At 44.4% G+C, this 24,340-nt stretch overlaps 1 protein-coding gene across 1 annotated transcript in view; it reads left to right on the plus strand.

The window, feature by feature from the left end:
- The window catches only part of Ca10 (carbonic anhydrase 10), a 499,797-nt gene that overhangs the window by 471,332 nt on the left and 4,125 nt on the right, over positions 1-24,340 (plus strand). Inside the window, exons 6-8 of the mRNA XM_036195903.1 lie at positions 4,267-4,362; positions 8,436-8,508; positions 22,992-23,146. Of these exons, the coding sequence (XP_036051796.1) occupies positions 4,267-4,362; positions 8,436-8,508; positions 22,992-23,146 (324 nt within the window). The remainder of the gene's footprint in view (positions 1-4,266; positions 4,363-8,435; positions 8,509-22,991; positions 23,147-24,340) is intronic.

Genomic DNA, 24,340 nt, shown 5'->3' on the forward strand with positions numbered 1-24,340 from the left:
CTATTGTGAGGCAGAAGGGCTACAGATGCTTCCAGGAAAGGACCACAGAAGGAACGTTTGACTTCTAAAAGCAGCTATTTTAGAATGTCTCATAGGGTGGGCACCAGGGGAACATTCCAGTTCTTCCATGGTGTCACCTCATCTGTGGCGATTGTTTGCCTAGACCCTGCCTGGATTCTGAAAGAGGATATGGGTAATTTTCTTGTTGCATTCTTATGACAGCACTCAGGTGCATTTTCATTCTAAGGAAGAAGCCATGGCACAGAGGAGCTGGGGAGCTAGCCTCGGATTACTCAGACATAAGAGGTATCTGGATAAGCCAAGCCTCAAATTTTCTTGCACCATCCTGCACCCACAGGTCACACCATGCATTTGTTCAAACCTTAGAACAACTCACTGAAAAAAAAAATCATGCCTTAAAATCCAAGTAGTGGTCTTTCCCAGAGGGGAAGATCCCTTCACTCTAGTGTTTTACATTGCCATGATACATCTAGGGTCTCCAGTCAACAAAATGATGGATGCTTCATTTCATTTGCAGCTTTAATTGCATCTACACGTCTTAGGATACAGGAAACCATCATCACCAGGCAGATCCGTGATAATTGCCAAAGCTTAGGGTGAGAATGTGGCGGTTGGTAAATATCAAACCGTGCTCTTCTCTGCAGAGTGTGTGCTCTTACACATAAAGACAAACTTGCTAATGACTTCTATAAATAAGTTCTCGCTTATAACTGTTGTTCCAGCAAAAGCTGCTGAAATGTAATCTCCCCTTCAAGTACAAAACACCTTCTCTTCTCTTGACTGTTTTATGGGAAAGTGAAGTGGACCCAAATCACTGTCACTGGCTGTGTGACCTCTCCGTGCCTTCTTTTTTATCCTTTGTCTATTTTGAGAACAAACAGATAAGCTGTGTGAGTGCCTCGAGAATATGGGACCTATAGATTTCATCTTTGAACTCCTGGGGTCCAGCACAGGGTGGGCACCTGGGACCTAAGAGCTGACAGAAGGAAACTCATTTGAATGGATGGTGCTTTGGAAAGTGTAAAGGACTATAGAAATGAAAGAATGGCCATTGTGTGGGGGGAGGGACAGACTCATGCTTACTTTCTCCCACCCGCATTCTCTTCCCACTGTACGCACTTACTGGAAAATGAATGCCTTGGAAGTTCTTTGCCAAGCTTTCAACTTAAACAAGCCATGGTGAGCAAACTATAACCACAAACCAAATCCAGCCCACAGTACGTTGCAAATAATGTCTCCTTAGAATCTAGCTACACCCATTCTTTCCCATTTTCTCTTTGACTGCTTTAATACTAGGAATGCAGAGTTAAGTTACTGTGACAGTAGCTCCACAAGCCCCAAGGATGGAAGAGCCGCTATCTCACTCATTGCATTAAATGCCTCTTGCCTGCTAAATTACCATCCGCACCGCTTGGGAACATGCTTCTCTTTAAAGCTCTCACTTCATCTAGTGCAGGGAACACACACCGAGTTCTCCCCAGTAGGTAGCACTTCCCTCAGGGTCCTCAGGAAGACAGACTCAAAGACAGGATGCAGAAGAGTGAACTGCACACACTTAACCCTGATTTCTGCAGGAGCCAAAGCTGTATTATCTACTGCAAAAGTAAGCATTAAGTACCAGCAAGCATGGTAACAGCTGACTACTGAGCCATTTAGAAAAGTCAGGGCCAAGCTTTTATCCAAACCCATGAAACCATAGGCGTGGTTCTAGGGAGTAGGTAGCATGACAGTCCTATGTAAAGAAGATAACCTGGGTTACTCAGGGGCTCAGGGATGAAGCTAGGCTTGCACATGGATATAGTCTTACATGATACTAAGGGTCTTCACTATCTTTGGGGATGAACCTCTGGAATTCAGACTGCTTCCTGCCAGTTCAGCCAAGCAACTCTATCTCCTTGCTTCTCGTGACATCACATTTCATCATCTGATCATGGCCTGCCTTGCTTCCTCTATCCATTTCAGTTATTTCTATCTTGCCATTGCTACTATGGGCAGATACAGTGCTGAGTCCTAGGATGGTGGACATGGTTCTTACCCAAATGAAGCTTAGAGTCTAGTGAAAGATGTGAAGAGCTAATCATTCTCACAATAAATGTGGAAACAGAACTGCGAGGTGTGTTCCAAGTCAACAGGATTTGATAATGATTTCTCGGGGATCCCTCTCAATGGGTGACCCCTGAGCTGAGTTCTAAGGGGTTCATAAATAAAAGTCAGATGAAAAGGGAAGGGAAGGATATATTAAGCAGAAATAACAGAATATACACAGGCTGTAAAGAAGGCAAAGTATGGTGTATAAAGCAGACTGAAAGAAAGCTGCTAACACATGTTAACCACTGAGCCATTTAGAAAAGTCAGGGCCTACCAAAGGGCTGGGCTCAGATGCAGGCCTTTACCTATGGGCAGTGGAAGCCACTGAGTTATTACAGAGGTGAATGTGATAGCCTTGTCATGATGAATGCCATCACAAGGTGACTCTTTCAGGTTTACTAAGGGGTAGAGTGTCACACAGAGAAAGATAAACTAGAGCATGTGTATCGGGTCTGGGAGATGCCTGGTCATTCCCCCAAGACACAGTGGGAAGCACTTGTCATGTACTGGTCACATACTTGTCACACACTCCTGGAAAGGGAAAATTATGCTTCGTAACAGAGGCTGCTCCCAGCCAGACCAATGACAGGGACAGGAGCAACTTGTGGACTCAGAAGTCTGCTCACAACAAGTGTTCATTCAGCAAGGACAAATGCTTAGGAACTAACCTGAAAGCTAAATTTCAGTGTGGAGCTTGGAGAAAGTTTTGACTTTGGTCTCTAGAAAATTCTAGAATGTAAATGTAGTTCTGCATCTGATCGCCTGAGTCTCAGTCCAAGACCAAAGCCCTGAAAACCATGGGCCTGAGACCCTAGCAGCACCTGAAGCTCTGAGGCTCTCCATGGTCTTCTACTCTCCTACCCAGCTTCTCCTCTATCGTTGCTTCTGATGAATGAAGTATAAATTATCATATTTGGTCAGCAAGACCCTCTATGAGTCTAAGTTTCTTTGTGTTTAACAGAAATGAGCTAGTCTTGGTTTTATCTCAGGCTCTGAGCAGTAGATTCCTTCAGCAAGCATTTGCCAACCTCCACACTGGGCCCCATCCCATGGCAAACTTTCAGAGAAAGATGATGAATGGTATCCATCCCTTGAGATATTTACCGAAAGGTGGGAACAAATACAAAGCCAAGGGTTCAGAAGTCACATGGTCTTTGAGTGTGAACTCTATAACGGTAAGAACAGTTTACCACTCTTGACTTCTTGGCCAAGTGGTAAACCAGAAATCTAGTGCCCCCATAAATCTAAAGCAGATCATGAAGTAGAGTTTTTGAGAATCAAATGAGATGATATTACAACTGACATTTCTCTATGCTAATGTCCTATTTATAAATGCTATATTTATAAATCTCAGCTCAGGGTTGATCTCTGGAGAAGGATCTCCAAACCCATTCTCCAAGCACCCAGTATACCATCCCTTGCAATATGCACCACACTTTGATTCCTACATTTATTGTAGATGACTGGTACTCAACCAATGTTAATAGTGATCATCAATAAAGATGATGATGATGATGATGATGATGATGATGATGATGACGACTAGCTCTCACAGTCATGTTAAGTTCCCACATGGCTGTACCAGGTATCTATGGTTTTTATTGATCCTGATCACCCAGTACCTGTGCCATTTGGGCTGTAAGATACTTTGAATTTTCACTAGTCATGAGTTTCCCAAGGGCTTGAACCAACAGAATACATTGAGATATTTATAAAAGAAGATTTATTACAGCAACTGGTCCACCTGACTACAACAGCTGAGAAGTCTCACCAACATGGCATCTTTAAGCTGAAGAACCAGCTTCTTGCTCACCCCCAGAGTGCCAGGAAGTTTTATTCACTGCTTGTGGCAGCTGTTGGTGCTTAATAAGGAAAATTCACTTAACGCACACTTTAGGGGAAATTTCCTGGGAGGGAGGAAGAACTAAGCCCCCTTGTTACCAGAACATGTTTGCAAATATGTGTAGGTAGTATGTTCATATGGTGCGTGTCCATGCATTGTACACACATAGATTCTATTTACACCTCTGTCTGAAACTTCATCTATTAAAAACTGTGTCCTTCCGATTGTCCTTCCGTATGTTTGCAGTTCACCCTTGTGTCACTGCTTTTGATGTTGGATTGCTCTTCTCACTCTTGATTTTCCTTCCCTGCCAGGTACAACTCATCCACTATAACCATGAGCTGTACACAAATGTCACAGAAGCTGCGAAGAGTCCGAACGGATTGGTGGTAGTTTCTATATTTATAAAAGTAAGTCTCACATGCTTTTATTCTTCTTGCCATCCCCCATGCCAACCAGAATGTCAGTCTCTGTTGGGATTAAAACCATTTAAAGAAGTAATGTCAGTTAATGCCCATGCCTAAGGAAGCTTCGGGGTCTTATGATTTTTATAGCCATAGAATTCAGGAAAGATTCAGGGCTATCAAGTGAGACAAAGAAGTGAGAGGTTCCGTTTCAGAGCTTCAGGGCCTGGAGGTTTGGGCAGCCTCTGTCCTACAGAGAAAGTGGGTGCTGTTTGTAAGAATAGGCTTCAAGGGTACAATAGCAGAAGGAGAGGGACTGGAGTGCTGACGGCCTCGAGGACTGAAAGACTACCCATCACGTGCTGCGACCAGGAGAGTAAGAGAAGTGTGAGATGTCCCTCCCCGGCAGGCCCTGCACTATAAACCTCCAGGCTTCCCCACAACTATGGAGTTCATCTTCCTTTCTCACTCGAATACTGGCTTATAATCCTGGCAGGCAGAATTAAGACAAAGTCCCCATGTGGACGGCATGACCTTCATCCATGCTCCCCCGGTATCCAATAAACAAGAACAGTATGAAATGTCCAACTGAACACATTCTGATTTGGTCTTTTAATTATCTTTAATATTTTGGCAGCTATAAAGTGATGCAGCTGCACAATTCTTTAAATAAAAAAGTAAGAGTTCCTTTTTGATTGTAAAAAGTTTTGGGGTTTTTTTTTGGTTTTGTTGTTGTTGTTGTTGTTTTTAGGTAAACTATGTTAGTTACAAATGCTGCACTGAACTGGAGAAGTCTGTGACCAAATCATTAGAGAAAATTGGACCAAGCAGAAGTTGAAATGCGAGGAAGAGTTTCAGTAGAAATTTAGCATTCACCAACAAGGAGTTTTAACAGAGCTTTTGGAATAATGGGGTCCCCAGGAACCCCATAGGCAATAGTCCCCCCCAAAAGCAGACTGTGCAACAGGTACTGGTTGTCTTCCCAGATGTCATGCCTCCTGCTAACTTCCTCACCTTCATCCAAGCCAGGCCAGATTCACGGAGCTCATAATAGCCCAGCCAGGAAAGACACCCAAGTCTTGCCTCGCTGTAGTGCTCATTAGTGGATTCCCATCACGTGCGTACTCAAGAGATCTGGAAGAGGAACTAAGGACAAGAAGAGAGAAAACAACCCTAAAACAACCACATATGCCTAGCCATATCCCACTGGTACCTGCAAGCCTGGAGCAAATTCTTCCTCCAGTCCCAGTTATTATACAGACAACCAATCCATGCAGTCAGCCTGGTCCACACAAACTGTGAGGCCTAGGGGTACATTACATGTTGTTATGGGACCAGGGATGGCCTCCTGCTATGGTTTCCCCATACCAAGCCTTCCACGAGTAATATCCAGAGACCAATCTGCCTTTCCCAATCCTCTTTGTCCCTTTAAGAGCATCTCAGTGTCAGTCCCTGACTTTGCCTCACTTGCCTCAAAGTTTCTAAGTCAGTGAATGCCATCCTAGAAGCGCAAGCATGTAACAGCTGACAGTGACCGATAGAATGACCGGCAGCCAACTTCCTCCACAGCGAACCGCCAGTGTTTCACAAGCTCATGCAGAAATTTGTGATACACTGAGGTCCTGACCAACAGTCAGGCTTGCAGGTCCTCTTTGCTCCCCTGAAGGTTGGGAGGGCCTGCGTTAAAGCCTCAGGCCAGTAAAGGACAGTGGCCAGCCCCTGAATCTTCTCAGGCCAGTTTGGGCCCTGGAGAATTTATCATTTCTTGAGCAAACCTGAACTTTTCTGGCTCAGTCTCAAAATAAACAATAGCATCCCCTCTTTCTTCCACAAAAATCAACTCCCAGATTTCAGGCTCCATGGTGAGCTAGCTGAGCTCTGACTTGTCGTTCACTCATCTCAAAACTCCAACTGAGCATGGGACAGAGGCCCATCCTCTTCTAGACATTAGTACCCAGAAATGAGACTAAATCCTCAGTCTCTAAGGATGTGCAGGCTCTGATAGTCAGTGATCAGCCCTCCTGCTGATGCCGCTGCCTCCCACTTCCAGTTCCCTGTAGGTCAGGCAAGGACACAAGATGAGAAGTCCCCACATAGGAGTGGTTCATCTGAAGAAATATCACCCTGACCAAATCCTGAGCCAGGGATGGCTGAGGGTTTGGTAGTAAAAGGGGATGGCTCAGCAGTGAAGGGTACATGTTGACAAGCCTGATGACCTGAGTTCAATTCCTGAGACCTTGGTGGAAAGAGAGACCTGATTCCCATGAGTTGGCCTCTGAGATCTACACATTCTTTGAGGCACAAGTGTGTGCACACACACGATCCATCAATCACTCAGTCAATAAGAGAGACTTGTTTCCCCCTCCCTCCCGTGACCACAGGGAGCTGAGATTTGGCTATAATTGCTGTTGGAACACACACCATTAACTTCCCACTTAGCTCACTTATATCAAGTACATATTTTATCCTCTCACCCACACTGCCAACACACTTGTGCCCACAAATCATCTGTGTGCACTTTGGAAATATTTCAATAATTTTTAATCAGCCTCAAAGGGGACCGGTCTCAACAGCAGTATTGTCCAGCTTGTCAGGTACCAGGAACCCAAGGCACCGGGCAATTGAGACCCACTGCAGATTCCTACTCCACCAGACACCTTCATGGCTCCCCTGCTGTCACAGAGTATATCAGTACAAAGAGGAGGAGGCTCTGAGCTTTCCTTTCAATGCTAACAAGTATGTCACAATAGAAACTGAGTTGGACATACTGCTTCCAGGGAGCAGCAGTGTTTAGCTTGGGACTTTTCCCCCATTGGAGGTGGATTTTTGCCTCCATTGAGCATTGTCGTTCCCCAAGTACTGGTTATCTGTGTGTCTCACTCCAACACTCCCAGAAATCTCTGTGAAAAGAAAGACAGATGGAGACAAAATAAACAGCCTGTGCTTTCTCCAAACTAAAGTTACCTGTTGCTTATCTAATAATGATGATCATCTGCTGTGATTTTTCCAAACCTCCGAATAAATCAGATTTAAAATGTGGATGTGTCACAACACCCGATTAGCAGCTGAGAAGTAAATTGCAGAGCTGTGCTGAGCAAGGTAGGAGAGAAATGACTAAGATGAACAGCAGTACTGAGAAAAGACTGAGTAAAGGGGGTGTTGTTAAGGAAACTACACAGCTCCACGAGGCTGCCTCGTGATAAAGGGTGATTCTCTGACCCCAATCTGTTGCCGAGCTTCTTCTCCTGGAGGAAGAATCTGCTTATGTAAGAGCATAAGTACAAAATGGAAACTCATCTCTAGTACAATGTTTATAGCCTGTTTGAGGTACTTGGTAAATCTTTCTAAGATAGATGGATGGATGAGTGGATGGAAGATTGAATGTTATGGTTTATAATATATTCATATGATAATGAGCTGTGGGGTTACAAGCTTCACTTTTTCCTCCCTCTTATGGTACCCTTATTCTAGATATTCTTTCTACTTAGACAAATGCCCCTTTCCTGACATTTCATTCCATATTCCCTGCTCAAAACCCTTTGATGGTTCCCCATTCCTGAGGAACAAAGTTTAAATGTATCCTATTGCAGCATTCAAAGCCTAACATGGGTTAGGCTCCCATCCTGTCCTTTCCAATACCTTTACCTCCAACTACACTGGCTATTTGTGTGAGTATCTGCCTCTCATGAACAGGTCCTCAGCATGGATGCTTTCCTGTGCTCCTTGTCTTTTTTCCTTTCTCATATTCTAGTATTAAAATCTTCAGCTGCCATCCATTCTTCCAAATCAACTCAGACCTTAGCTCCCCTGATTCCCAGACAGTGGGTGGTCTCTCCCTAGTGACTATCAGAGCAGTCCTTAATCCACACGAGGACCATTTGTTCACCTACCTCTCTTCCTTCTCGAGATGATGTGTCAATACAGAGTAGAGTGTGTGTCTCTGACCTCTGAATTTCCAACCATCATAGATTTGGACCCATAGTAAGCCATCAGTATGAAGGAATAAAATAATGCATGGAGATGTTTGCCCTGGAAGAGTGACTGAAACTTAGTCATTAATACTTTCTCTCGCCCTATAGGTTTCTGATTCATCAAACCCATTCCTTAATCGAATGCTCAACAGAGATACTATCACAAGAATAACATATAAAAGTAAGTTTGGTTCAATTTCCTTTACAGCAACTATTCTACAAAGGTTAGTCCTGTCGGAAGGCAAGAAGCCAGAACTGATGATCTCCATGGGCCCCTTTCTGCCTCACGATCCTTTAATTCTGTGGAAAGTCACTCTGGAGAGTCAGGGTTGGCTAAGAAGCAGCCCATTTCAAGCACAAGTCCCCAGAGTGCCTTTGTCATCCACGCCTGTCTAAGGCAATAACGATTATGATGATGTGGTCATCGTTATCCTGTGGATTGGTAATGAGCTCAGGGATTCTACCAGCTGACTGACTCCACCATGTCAGCTGTCTGTGTAGTTGGGGCTTTGCCAAATATGTGATTAAAAAAAAAAAAAACCACCCACCAGGTACTTTGGACCCAATATGGACCTTTTCAGAACCACACCTGATCCAAGTCTAATCTCCTTCCAGAAGGAGGCTGGGTGGCACCTTCCTTCATTCTCCATACCTCATGAATCTGTAGGGTACTGCCAGCTTCCCAGACTTTCAGATTACTTCATCCTAAACTTCTTAATCAGAAAAGAAGAAAGTGTGCCGAGGTGAAGGGGAAAGAACAGAGAAGGTAAACCTAGAAGTCACAGGACTGGGAAACCATGTGAGGCAGCACAGATTAAGAGATGAAAGTCGAGATGGGGGACAGCAGGGGCATCTAGCTAGGAATGGGCAGGAAACTGGAGTTCAAGTCTCGGTTTTGACCTCTGTCAAGGAGCCCCCTCACTTTAAAACTGCTTCTTCATTCACAAGTGAAAAAGTTCAACCCCGGGTTTTTGAAATCTTAAAGGTCTAGATTTGTGAATCAAACAACAGGTAGATAATGATTTCCAACAATAGAAAAAAAGAACATGTGGACATTTTAATCCCCACTTCTCCCTGCAGAGTGCTTCACTGAGCCTGTAGCTGCTGCTTTCTGCCTCCAGTGTGGTATGAAAGATACAGTGGAAGGATGGTAGAGATCACTGCCCTCTGTCACTCTGTCACTGGCTATTTCTCCCAGCCCACATCTTCAGTAGGAATGTAAAGATGGCTGAGATGCTGGTCCTCCCCACAAGGGGCTCACCATCAGGTCACTCCTGTCTCAAGAGGTTGGGGAATGGATTGGGCGACACAATGGTGAACCTCAACATACATCACCTACAAGGCTGACTTAATCCTTTCCACACACACAGCCATGCCCTTCCTCATCAGTATTCTTGTGGAGTTCTCTCTAAGTACATGCTTAGATTGCTCAGCAAAGGGAGATATTTCTGTCTTGTGTGTAAATAGCACATTTATAACTGCCTATAAAAGATTATTATTCTTTTAACTTTTTTGATTAAAAAGGCATGAAAATTAAATAAAATGTTTTCAAATAATCTTGAATTTGCAGTTTAGAGACCATGAAAAGCCATGAAATTGCACATTAAGCCCCAACATACAATCTGTCTGATTTCCACTAGCAGAGGGGATCATTAGGGGGTCTTTTGCTCCCCTCCCCTCCCCCTACACCAGTCTGATTAATATTAAGTGAAGTGGTTACGGACACAGAAGGAAAGGAAGAGAGAGGAAGTAGGAGAAAAGATAGAAGAATGGATAAATGGATGGATGGATGGAAGGAGGGAAGGGAGGTGGGAGGGAGGGAGGAAGGAAGGAAGACAGGCAAGCTGGAAGGAGGGAGCCGAAGCATTCCAGCGTGGCAGCATTACAAAATTTGGTGAACATGGAAGGGACTGGGAAGAGTTCAGAGAGGGGATCTGTCCCTGTCAACACTGCATCTCAGTTACTGGAGAAATGAACATCCCCCTTCAGTCACAGAAACAGGTGCAGGGTGGGGGAGGGGGCAGGACCAAGTCTCTGTGCTGGCATAGGGAGCTTATGATGTTTCCACCACTGAAGCAGAAACACAGAAAGAGGAAATAGATGTATTCTCTCCTCCATCCATCCCTCATGCTCAACACCTTCCAGGGACACAGAAAAAAGAAAAAGAAAAAAAGGGGTTGGGGGGTGAGGTTAAGCAGGACACCTGGCCTACATGCTGAGACATGATAATAGGTCCTCTAATAGCAGATGTTCTAAGGGAGGTGTCCCCCAGGGTGACCTTTGTCACATATCTGAAAGGAGTTTCACCCCAGGGATAATGATGGCTTGATACACAGAATTGGCCCAGACACCACCATGCCCAGGACATCGGCAGAAAGGGATTGATTTGCTCAGCAGGAAACCACAGCTCTCTTCCCTCCAGTTCAATTTCCTATAGCCTCCAGCAGGGGAAGGTTGGCCCTGTGGCAGGTAGGGAGTCTGAAATGAATCATCCTCAAGCATGCAACCTAGGCATCTCCCCACCTCTTAGCCTCAGTAAGAGGTAGCAGGTTATACTGGCATCAGCCCACAAACACAGGTCAAGATGAGGATGATGCTACCTGCTTGGGGCACCTATTATAGTATCCTGCTTCCACACTCTTAAATGAGACAGGGAGAAGTAACACACACACACACACATACACACACACACACACACACACACACACACACACACGCACATGCACACGCACACGCACACACACACGCGCGCACACACACGCACACGCACACATGCACACACACACACACACACATGCACACACACAGTCTTAGTTAGGGTTACTACTGCTGTGACAAAACACCATGAGCAGAACAATGGTGTTCTCCCCCTTGAGGAGCAAAGGGTTTATTGTGGTTTAGCTTCCACATCACCATTCATCATCAAAGGAAGTCAGGACAGGAACTCAAACAGGACAGGAACCTGGAGGCAGGAGCTGATGCAGAGGCCATGGAGGTATGTTGAACTCAGGACCACAGCTCAAGGATGGTACCACCCACAGTGGGCTGGGCTGTCCTCCATCAAGCACTAATTAAGAAAATGCCTTACAGCTAGATCTTATGGAAGCATTTTCTCAACTGAGGTTCCCTCTTTTTCAGATAACTCTAGCTTATATCAAATAAAACTATCCTGCAAACCCTCATGCTCTACTATTTCAACCATACCACCCAGGAACACCCAAACACATCCCTCCCTGATCTCTCAACCACCCATTCCACTGCAGAGTTCCAATTTGCCTTAATCACTTCGATGGAGTATTCACTCTGCAGTGTAGCGAGCATCAGAAATTTAGAGATTATGTGGAATGGGTACTCTGCACACCCCAGGGCCAGTGCTGTACAAGTAGTACTTTATCTATGTAGTGTTCACAGGAGCCTTCTAGATGGGTATGTTTGCTATCCCCAGTTCATAGATGAGACCAAGGAGGCACAACTAGTAGGTGGCTGACTAGTCAATGACTTCAATACAATGAACAAGCACTTAGCAATAAGTGTTGACTTCTCACTGCTGTGTGGGCAGGTTAGTCAAGACATCTTTGCCTTCAGGCAGAGGTCCTCAGGTCAGCTAAGGAAGAGGGATCCACATGGCTCTCATCTTTCCATCATCAAAGGAACACCCAGTAAGTACCTTTGCCATTAGCCTATGAATTCATGTGGCGCTATTAAGACTTAGTGTTAGTTATTTAGCGGCGCTCTTACCCACGAGGAACACGTCCTGAACACGACAAGACCACAGAAGAGTTTTTATTAAAGAGGACAGAAATGTGACAGGCCTGTGTGAAGTACACGTGGGTGAGGAGACAAGGGGCTCATGCAAGATGGCGCCGGCTTTATAAAGGTTGGGCCACACATGCGTACAGGAACTCGTGTGGCTACTCCACGCATGCGCGTAGATTACATGGCTGTGCGCACTTTACGCAACCACCTAAAGCCACAGAGTCCCAGTCCCGTGAGATGTCTGACCCAAAAATGGCTGTTTTGAACTGGAAATAATTAGGTGGTCCGTCTGCCAGGCAAACCCAACCGTGTGGACATGTTGTAATTTTCTATCACTTAGTCTTGTTTTTTTTTTTTTTTTGGTTTTTTCAAGACAGGATTTCTCTGTGTAGTTTCGGTGCCTGTCCTGGATCTCACTCTGTAGCCCAGGCCGGCCTCAAACTCACAGAGATCCGCCTGCCTCCACCTCCCAAGTGCTGGGATTAAAGGCATGTGCCACCACTGCCAGGCTTAAGACTTAGTCTTAAAATATGCTCACACTTACTACTGCTTACTTTCCACTCACCAGAACCTGTCACATGACCAAAATGCTCAAGTCGCAATCCTCCCACAGAGATGAGGATGGGGAAAGAAGGAACTTCCTGAAGCACAGCCCATTCTTCTATACACATGGGTCCTCCTGGGCATGGTTCCAGTGTTATTTCCTTTCTCTCATGCATCCTTCTTATGGGACAAGGAAAGACAAACTCTAAGGTCTCAAAACTAATTGTAATTCTGGAATTTTGACATAACACGAAACCTTTCAGCATGCTTTTCTCTTCATTACAGCTTGGGTTCAGGTTGATGAGCAATCACACTGCTCATCACATCCCTTCTTATACTTGCTTCCACTTAGAAGGGGCACCAACTAACCACAGAACTAGCACAGGGACAGTTGGACAGCTCAGGCTGATCCTGACCCAAGCTATCTCCAACTCTCACATACATGTTACTTTATATAGGGACTTCCTATGGAAATCAGCATCCTTCAGAGGACACTATCACACTGTCATGATTGGCATACCCAGTCACCAGAGACAGCACCACAGACTGGAAGCTAGTCCAAGCCTTCAAGCAGAGTGACATCATCTTCTGTCAAAAGGAGCACTCTGGCCTAGGTAGATGGTCCATGGAATAGGAGCACTTGCTGAGCAAGCATGGGGACCTGAGTTTGAATCCTTGGCATCTACAAAAACAGCCAGCCATGTCTGCACTTTCAGCTATAACCCCACCACTGTGAGGGACAGAGACAGGAGACTGAAGTTTCCTGCTGCCAGATTAGCTCCATGTTTAGTGGCAGACCCTGTCTCAAGGGAATAAGGCAAAGAGAAATAAAGCAAGACACTCAATGTCCTCTTCTGGCCTCATGCATGCTCATGTGCAAGCACACCTGCACACACACACACACACACACACACACACACACACACACACACACACACACACACACACACACACACAAACACACACACACACACACACACACACACCACACACACAAACACACACACACACACACACACACACACACACACACACACACACACACACACACACACACACACACACACACACACACACACACACACACACACACACACACACACACCACATATGCATATACCATACACAGAGAAAATAAATGTACTGGGATTACTTGACTAAAAATAGGCTAGAGAAAGGCTGGAGAGATGGCTCTGTGGCTCAGAGCACTTGGTCCTCATGCAGAAGACCCTGGTTCAATTCCCAGAGCTCACAACTGTCCATCACTCCAGCTCCAAAGAATCCAAAGCCCTCTTTTGACTTTTTTGCAGGCACCAGGTATGCATGTGGATTTTCATACATACATGCAGGCAAAACATTCATACATATAAAATCAAATAAATGAATCTAAAAAAAAATTTAAATACACTACAGTGTGGTGAGGGTGAAAAAAAGAAAGTGATTACAACCATCTAAATAATGGGACAGTGGCATTGATGGTGACCAGGTCAATGGGGAGAAGGTGGTGATAAGTGATTGGATATATTTTAAAGGGACAGAAGGAGATTTCTTGGTAAACCAGATGTTTAATGTCTAAGACAAGATAGAACCAAGGATTCCCATGAAATTTTTACTGCAAGCTACTGGAAGGAAGATATTCCCATCCCCTGATATGGGGAAGACTCCGATGAAGCGTGTCTGTAGGTGGGGAAGGGATCACAGATCTTGAACATGTCGTGCTTGGGGTTTCTATTAAGCATTCAGGGGAGAGGTGGTGTAGGCAGTTGGATATATGAGTCTGGATTTCAGGAGCGAGAACCACAGTTGCAAATGTGGAAGACATCAGCATCCAGATGGCATTTAAACTTGGGTGAAGTCATAGGAGTAAGAATAAATACAGGAGAGAGGCGGGACAAGTCCTTACTTCTGAAAGGGCAGCTCAAATCTTCATGACTTGGAATTGAAAACCACTTCTAAATATATATCTTTGAGGCCGTATTATGGAAAAGGCTCCTATGTGGCCATCTCACCAGCCAGCTGAGGAGATGTAGGGAGGAAGGAGCAGCACAGAAGCCAGTTGGCACAAGAAGGCAATTATAGAGAGAGTCCACTCGCCTGAGTACAGGAATGGGGACAGAGGGAATAACTGAGAAAGGAAGAAGCTGGGAGAAATCATTCTTTCAAGATGCAATATATATTTTACAGTATATACATGTATGTATATATAATATATGCATTTGTATTTACAATGTATATATGTGTGTGTGTGTGTGTGTGTGTGTGTTTACATATATGTACACATACTATAAAAAGAAGTAAAGGTACTCTTGCCAAAGTATGGGAGAATTTTGGAAGCCATGTTGGTAAAGACCACCATTATCACCATGGGTGACCGTGCTCTCTTGTGAAGAGATCACAAGTGTAACTTTTCTCGTGATAGTGATAAAATACCTGACAAAAGCCACCTCAGCCTGGAAGACTTTCTTTGGCTCTCAGGGTACGACTCATGGTGAGGGAGAAATCATGACAGCAGGTGCTTGAACCAGCATGTCACACCATCCCTAGTCAAGAGTCAGAGAGATGCATGCTTGTGCTAGGTTCTCTTTCATCTATTTTTCCGGGACCCTAGCCCATAGGGCAATGCTTCCTACATTGAGGGTGGCTCTTTCCACCTCAATAAATCCATTCTAGAACAGCCCCCCCCCATTGACACACCCGAATGTTTGTTTCCGTGATGATTTTAAGTCCCATTCAGTTGACTACCAAGATTAGCCCTCACACTGGGCTCCTATCCTAGCTCCACCATGGTCTTTGCTGTGTGACTTCAGATGTGTTTAACAACCCTAAGGGACAATGGCCTCATCAGTAAGCTGATGTTGAAAGGGCTGGGTAAGGATTAAATAAGATAATAGGTCGATTGCCTGGGCAGTGATTGATATTAACTCAGTATACAGTATTTCTGTGTTCCTAAGTTTTGAGGCATATGCCTGTTGAATCCAGCACCTCCTAAATGTTGGGAGGCAAGTCACTGTGCCAACAACAGTTTACTCTGAAGGTGAGTATAGCACAAGGCATGCAGGCAGCGGTGGAACAGGCTGGCTTTAGAGAAGCACACTTAACTATGGTTGGCTATAAGTAGTGCACCCGAGGGCTTCGTGGGATGTTATTGCTATCCACGAGCACTTGAATTTCATTTTTTAAATGATTGTTTTGTGTGTATGGGCATTGCCTTCATTTATATCTGCACACCATGTGAGTACAGTGCCCCAAAGGTCAGAAGAGGGTGTCAGATCCCTTGGAAGTGGAGTTACAAAGCCACCAGGTCCTCTGGAGGAGCAGCAAGTGCTCTTAATGGTTGAGCCAATGCCCCAGCCCCAGGAGCTTAAATTTCATACATCTGAGTAAAACTTGTCAAATATTCTCACTAACCAGGACCGACAATAGAAAAGACCAGCCTGAATTAATTTCAGGTTGAATTTAAAAAGTCTTCTAAAGAAAATCCATTTTATTAAAGTCACATTCCGCTTCAACAGAGTGAGGGTCAAGACTGAAGGCATGACATTGAATTTTCAGAAAGGGTTTTTCTTGAGGAGATATTGGTAATTTAGACTGAAGTATTTTAATTTTTAATGCACTGTACTGGGATGATGTTTATAAGCCTCTGTTTTCCTTGTTAATTAATTAGCAGACACGGCACCTCAATTACATAAAAGGTAACATTTGTATCATGTTAGTACCACTTGATTTCATTGAACCAGCACTTTTTTTAACAGTCTTTTCAATAGGCGAAACTAATGATTAATGGGTTGCAAAGAGCCTTCTAGAATGGATAACAAGAAGTGATCAAAGCATTGTTGCAAACGAACACTCTCTTCTCAAATCCTCAGGCAGTGTGTTATTCTGGCAACTTTCTCTTCCCTCAGTTGCAGCCCACATTTGTTGTGACTTAGATGTCAACCGTCCCCACAGGCCTGAATGTTTGTGTACTTTGTCCCCACCTTGCAGTGTTGTTTCAGAAGGTGGTGGAATCTTTAGGACTGGGACCTCACTGGAAGAATTAAGCCACTAGGGGTTATTGCCCAGCCCTTGTTCAATGGTGTGACCTGTTTCTTGACAGTTGAGGCAATGAACTCATCTACATCACACACCTGCTGTCACAACTATGAGCCATTCCTGCCATCATGCCTTTCCTCCCATGATGGGCAGTAGCCCCTCAAACTGTGAGCCAGAAGAAATCCTTTCTGCCTTGAGTTGTTCCTCCCAGGTATGGAGTCACAGTGAGGGAAATTAACTGATGCAACACTCAAGTCATGGACAGAAAGGACAAAGGCGAGCTTCAATGTAAAAAAGAATACAGAGGAGCACCAAGTCCAAATAGGAAGACATCAGCTTTCTATGTTAACATACGTCCTCCAAGGCGATAAAGACACACCAACTGGGGCATTTGGAAGAGAACTTATAAACAGGGCATTCAGCACACAGAACAAGCTCTTAAAAGGTATTTTAGTTAGCCTATTTGTAATTTCAAGTTAGCCACACCTCCCCACAAATTCCCCAGTAAAAATATGGATGTATATGCAAGCACAGAGCAGCCCGTAACTGCCTTCTTCTTCACAGCTCTCAGGGAGAGTTCTCCGCCCAGCTATCCTGGGGGGACACAGTATTAAGTGTGTTGAAGGGTCACCAAAGAGCTTAAGTGTATTGCTCCAGGTGCCTGTCTCTATGCTTAATTGAACATGTACTCTCATTTCAGAGGAACAGACTTGGGAGTGTTTTCACATAATGGGAAATTCTGCACACCACTTCCCATGTTGTTGTCTCAGTAGTTAATCTTGGCAGTGAGGAACAGGTGAGGTGCAACTTGCCTCCAAGAATACAGTTCTCAGAGGTCTTTTCCTCATTTGTTGCTTGCATAAAACAAAAAAAAAATCGTATTTCTTTATTCTGTTGCAATTACCTTTTTTTGTTTCAGTTGAATTTGCCTCAGATTACAAGGGGCATACTGTTATTCAATATACTAAAGTTGCCTGGTTGTTCCATATTGATCAAAGCCAGTATTGATCTTTGGAAGTATCAGGCACTTGACGAAGGCACCCAGTGGAAACTCAGACTAAAGACAAGGCCAACAGCCTCACCCTGATATTTTGTGTATCATGTAGAAGGGATAGTAGGTGCAGTGCATTAAAGTTAGTGGTGCAAGCTGAAGCGATGCTTCCCCATTGCCTGTCCAACGTTGACTAATTCCTTGCTTAGTTTCTGCTCAGCACCATCGCCAGGGGGACCTGCTGAGCAGAAACCATTCTATTTGCTCAATTAGTCTTCCCTCTGAGGCTCACAGTTTAGTGGGAAAGAGTCAGATGGCTAAATAATTCCTGGCAAGTTAATCCAGCTAGGAAAGGCAGAGTTCTTGGTATGACAAGTAGTTTACCAGAGAAGCTGAGCAAGGACTCTGTAGGTCACAAAGGGGACACTAATACTACCTAGCGTGTGGTGGTATTGTGTTCCCCCAAATATTGTGCACCCTAATAAACTTATCTGGGGTCAGAGAACAGAACAATACTAGAAGTCAGAAAATGGTGGCACACATGCCTTTAATCCTAGCATTCCGAAGGCAGAGATCCATTCGGATCTCTGTGAGTTCAAAGCCACACTGGAAACAGCCAGGCATGGTGACTCACGCCTTTAATCCCAGAAAGGGATGGCAGAAAGCAAAAAGGTATATAAGGCATGAAAACCAGGAACTAGAGCTGATTAATCTTTTAGGCTTTTGAGCAACAGTTCAGCTGAGATTCATTCTGGATGAGGACTCAGAGACTTCCAGTCTGAGGAAACAGGATCAGCTGAGGAACTGGCAAGGTGAGGTGACTGTGGCTTGTTCTGCTTCTCTGGTCTTCTCGCATTCACCCCAATACCTTGTTCCAGGTTTATTTTCATTAATAAGACCTTTTAAGACTCGTGCTACACTAGCATGGCTGAGGATTTACTTGGATTGAGTCTTGTGCTAGATAGTAATTATAGAGCACAGTCCTCTTTATTCTTCTAATAGCCTGTGAGCCAGGTACTCCAACTTTCTGTATGCTGCAGACATGGGAATGGAGGCTCTTCATGGGTCCAAAGTCATACAAAGGCAAGCAGCAAAGCCATTCAAACTCAGGCCCCAAGCACCAGATTCTTCAAGGTAGCTGTTTTCAAGTTCTGTAGAGGAAAATTAAAAGAGTAAACATCCATACTAAAAAGATTGATAGAACACAGTAGCAGCTGATGAGCCCAGGAGGGTGGCCACTGAGTATGGTCATTGTATCTGACAGAGGGGTGACAAAAAAAGACTTTCCCACCGGGACCCCAGAGGTTGGAGTATCAACACTATGGTGTTTTGGAGACATGCTGGTACCCCATGAGGAGGATAAACACATAAACATCACTTTTTTTGTCTCTTGCTTCCAGCCTATACCCTCCCCCAACCCTTTCCTCAAATATGGCTGTGGCACAGGTGCTCGTCTACTTTCTGGGAAATATAAATGTTCTTTGTCTTGGCTCCAGTTCTTCCTCATCTCTACTGTGTCCATCCTTCCTTCTCCCCAAACCCCAAATAAAAATAAAATACAATAATAGCAGCATGCTAGGGTATCCAATATGTTCCTTGTACAAGCTTGGTTAAACAAATCACTTTGACCTTTAGTAAAAATGTGCCAAGTGCTTCCTTCTCTCATTCAATATGTTAATCTTCAGGCCAAACTGCCATCAGAGCAAGCCTCATTAAGTACAAATCTGATCAGGCCATCCCTGACTCCAAACTGCCTCCAGGCTGAAACCCAAACACTCAACAGTGCAGACAAGGGCCTCCTGCATGTGGTCTGTGTTGACCCTGCTAGCCTTATTTCCCACAATATCCCTCCGCCTGCATCCTGCCCACACTCAAGCTGTCCCTAAGTCCATAGCCCTCTAAACTCCCTTAGCTCTATCTCCAGCATGCCTCTGTAAGTACCCTTGACACCTCACCCCATGCCAATCACACACTGATTACTTCCTGTCATTCAAGATGTAGTTCAGGGCAGCTCCTTCTTTCATCCTCTTCTGAGTTCCTCCCCCCACACACACACACTCCAGATAAAGCTGACAGCCCCTCTTCCAGCCTGCACATCACTGTCTGTGACTTCTACCTGCATTCACCTAATTAGGCCTGGCTCATCTGCTCCAAGCTTGGTGCTGGCACATGATCAGGGCCTAAGAACAGTTGCACCCAGGATGAGATAGATACCCAGCATAAGTTTATTATGTTAGTGACCAATGAAACTCAGGAAGACCAGTATATGAGTGTGTGCTGTGGACATTGTGGCTTTGTGGTAGGAACATCTGATATCTCAGGTCACAGTACATACTCGGCCCAGGCAGATTCCAGTGGCTCCTTTCCTCTTTGGCTTGTCCTGGGGCTTTAGTGTTCCCATGAAAAGTGTTAGTTTCTATTTAAATGGAACGTTTTTAAAAGTTACCAAGCACACGTGATGTGTACCAACCAACACTTGAGAGGTAGATGATTAGTAATTCAAAACCAGCCAAGGCTGTAGGACGTCATGCAAAAAAAAAAAAAAAAAAAAAAAAAGACAAGCCGGGTGGTGGTGGCACAAGACTTTAAGCCCAGCACCTGGGAGGCAGAGCCAGGCAGATCACTGTGAGTTCAAAGGCCAGCCTGGGTTACAGAGTGAGTTCCAGGATAGGCACCAAAACTACACAGAGAAACCCTGTCTAAAAAAAAAAGAAAGAAAGAAAAAAGAAAAAAAAAAAAAAGACTAGAAATCAATTAAGAGTACTTGCTACTCTTGTAGGGGACCTAAGTTCATTTCCAGAAATCACATCAGGTGGCTCACAACTGCCTATAATTCTAGCTCCAGGAGACCTGACACCCTCTTCTGCCTATATGGACCACATATCTATGTATACACAGACACACAAGTGAAACTAAAATATTTTTAAGAAGGGAAGGAGAAAGAAGAATGGAAAGAAAAGAGAAAGAAGAGGAGAAGGAGGAGGAAGAAATCCTTTATCTTAGGGTCAGTGAAATTTTTCTCCAAGCCCAGGTTGGATGATCTCTCTTCGAGCATTGACGGAGCCCTGGATGGATCCTTTTACCACAGTAGAGTGGGAAGGTTTTAGATGGAGCAGGTAAACGGTGGATTTGTTTACATTATTTCAAACTACTAACTTGATTGGTCTTCTACATGTAATAGTCAAGGAGCACTAAAACTAAAAATCCTTGGCAAAGATGGTTCTTTCTTATCAGAGAAAGTTTGAACAACTCCTAAAGGAAAAAATAGAGGAGTGTCTTTACCTATAAAAGTTGATTGACAGCATGAACGCCTATAGCAGTAGACAGTGCAATCATCACCCTGGTGTGGTCATCTACATATGCATATTGCCATATGCTGTCTGAGTCTTCAACTGGAATGAGGCAGGCACCGCATCTCCCCTGTACATTACTGTATCCTAAGGGCCTAACCCTGGGCCCAGCTCAACAGGTGCTTAGTGAATATCTGGTGAATTACTGAATGGCCTTGGCTTGCAGGTCAGGGAAACCTACTCTGCAAGCACCTTCTTCCTCTGACTGTGGATTTTGTCTCTCTGGTCCTTATTCTTACTCCAGGAGTAAGCCAGTCTCATCCCTGTGCCAGCCAGGCTTTGCTGCCCTACTGAGTCCTCTCCAGGCTCTCAGTGCACTGGGACATTTACCACCTCTGGAGACAGATCTGCAATTCCCGGGGCATGAAAGCCACAGTAAAATGGGATCAGGAACTGAGAAAGACAAGAGGCTTGGGCAGATGGTCGGGAACACAACATTGAGAGACAGAAGCAAATAAAAGGTGTTTTTAGGGAATTAGAGAAGCTACAGTACCTGGGAAGGAGAAGCCAGAAAAATAAGAAGATGAACTGCCGCATTATGGAGGCTGAGGGAAGAAAGCAATAGTCTTCAACAAAGAAAGAGAAGTTATTGAGAGAGAAAGGAAGGGAAGGATATATCAAAAATTGCAGACCCTAATACATTATCATTTCCTAAAAAAATTCAGCCAATGCATTGAATAAAAATATTGGGGGAAAAAAAAACGCCAAAATGCTAATAGTAATTGTTTCAAATAATTAGAATTATATCTTTTTTTCTCTTTTATCCTCATAATCTTCCTATGTATGCATGTTATTTTTAAACATTAAAAACTATTTACTAACAAAAGATGTGGTACGTATAAAAGATCAGACCATCTGTATGGGCCTATGGGGTGGGGGTGGGGGGGTGGGGGGGTTACAAAACAGAGGTCAGCAGTTGAACTTGAGCTTTGGATTTCATGGTAGGATTTGATCTGGTTAATTTCTTCCTAAAAGGATTTTCTTAATGTCCTTTTAATGAAGCAGTGTTCACACATAAGAATGGCAACTGGACATTTCAACCGGCCCTGAAGCCTTGACATAATTCCTATGTATATTGGTTGTAAATTTTGGCTCATGACTTCAGAAGTTTCGTTTATCATCATAGAAAAGGCATGACAGAGAGAGCAATCCATCCATGATGACAGGAGCTTGAAGTGGAGCTTGTAGCAGACAGGACACAGACAGAGCAAGCTAGAACTAGGGCTGGTTTGACATCAAAGGCCCACCCTTAAGGACCTATTTCGGTGAGCGAGGCCCCAAACAAGCCAGCCTTCAAAATAGCATGACAGGCTGCAGACCAAGCATTCAGACATGAGCTTGGATGTACTGCTAATCTAATGGTGTTCAGAGTTGCCTTCTAAAATGTGATCCTGTAGGGGACATTTCGGGTTCAAACCATAATACTGTGCAGCCAGATATTGGGGCACCCAGGGCTCTGCAGACAGTCCTGTGGTGGGCTATGTCATTTCAACTTACCAGTATTCAAAGTCCCATCTTCCTTTCTTCCTTAAATTCCTGACGTCAGGCTTAGTCACGTGACTTCTTTGACCCACCAAAATGTGAGCAGAAGGGAGTGACACGTACTACGTCTGGTATGAAACAATTTTAGAATCGCCATCTTTTGCAAGGCTTGCTTTCCATTCTGTCAGTGTGACCTCCACAATGCAACCATCAGTGTCTCTGCTACGAGTCTGAGTCGCAGAGTGTGAACAACAATGACCTGGAGGGGAGACTTCAGCCACCTAGACTATTTGTAAACAATAAATAAAATTCTGTGGTTTAAAAAAAAAATAATGAATAAGGCACCAGCTAGGTGAGGAGAATAACAACGGGACTGTTTGTTACTGAAGATACTGGTGGATACAGTCTTCTGAAAGCACAGTACATAGTTTAATATTATATAGAATAATGATGTATCAGCAATACTTCATCAAGATGCTAAGTTTTGTTTTTAATTATCTTCCTTTCTAGATGATGCATATTTACTACAGGGACTTAATATAGAGGAACTGTATCCAGAGACCTCTAGCTTCATCACTTATGATGGGTCGATGACTATCCCGCCCTGCTATGAGACAGCAAGTTGGATAATAATGAACAAGCCTGTATACATAACCAGGATGCAGGTGAGCTTCACTTGGGTCCTTTAGCTAATGGGAAGAAAGTGTAAGGACGGGATGAGTAGGTTCTGAGGCTGCGGTGCTGATTTAACCAGGATTTGTGCAGCCATAAAGCACAAACTGGGTGGCAAGACTAATAGAAACCTGTTTGCCTCAGTTCCAGAGGGCAGAGACCCAGATGAAGGCGTCAGGAGGGTTGGTTCCTTCTGAGAATGTGAGATCTGCTCCATGCCTGGTCCCTGACTTCTGTGGTTTGCCAGAAATCTTGGTGTTCCCAGTCTCTGCTCATTATTACTTGGTGTCCTCTGTGTGCTTGCACCATCTTTAAAAAGACTCTAGCCATATTGAATTAAAGTGCTAACCCCAATTACTTCATATTAACTTTGCTGATGGCATCAGAAGTAACCCTACTTTCGGGTCACATCCCGAGTACTACAGATTACCAGTACCTTCAATTCACAAGTTTGGGCATACACAATTAAATCCACAACACCTATGTGGATAGAGTCAGCATCTGAAGTGCACTAATCTGAACTGTGAAGACACTCCACCTGCCCGTAAGACTGCAGAGTCTGTGCCAAAATCACGCTCTGAGATAGTGTTCAGCGTACAAATAGAGGTGCAAATGGATACAAAGGCAATGGCTCACTCCTGCAACCCCGGCCCTTGAGAAGCTGAGACAGGAGGATGGCAAGTTCTAGGCCAGCCCAGGCTACAGAGTGGGTACCTCTCTCAAAAACTTAACAATTTTAAGCTATTTTTTAACCTAAGCAAACCTCGGTGGGAGACTGCTTGTGCTACATGGATGAGAGAGACCCTCGCTTCATTCTCTAGCCCTAGAGACAGTAAAAAGAACCTATGTCGATTTCATGATGAAGGGACTTCTCAGATCTTTTAAAAAATAATGTGTGTGCCAGTCTCCAAGCAGAAGTAACATGGTGTGCAGCATCTCACAAACGTGCTTTGAATGTGGGAGTTTTTAAATATCATTTCAGATAGTCTATTCCTCAGCACTGCACGGAAGCCAGCCTGTGCCAGCTTTGCTCAGTGGCTCCTTTTGCACTCCAGGCTTGCTTGCCCCCACCTCCTCTTTCCCATGATGAGGGTAGATTGCATGCATCTGTTCTAGCTCCAAATCTAGAAAGCCTCAGAGGGAAGATGGGCAAGTGAAGCAGAACCTCATCTTCTTGCAAGATCTAT

This window comes from Onychomys torridus, chromosome 8, assembly GCF_903995425.1.
Source record: "Onychomys torridus chromosome 8, mOncTor1.1, whole genome shotgun sequence".
Lineage (NCBI taxonomy): Eukaryota > Metazoa > Chordata > Mammalia > Rodentia > Cricetidae > Onychomys > Onychomys torridus.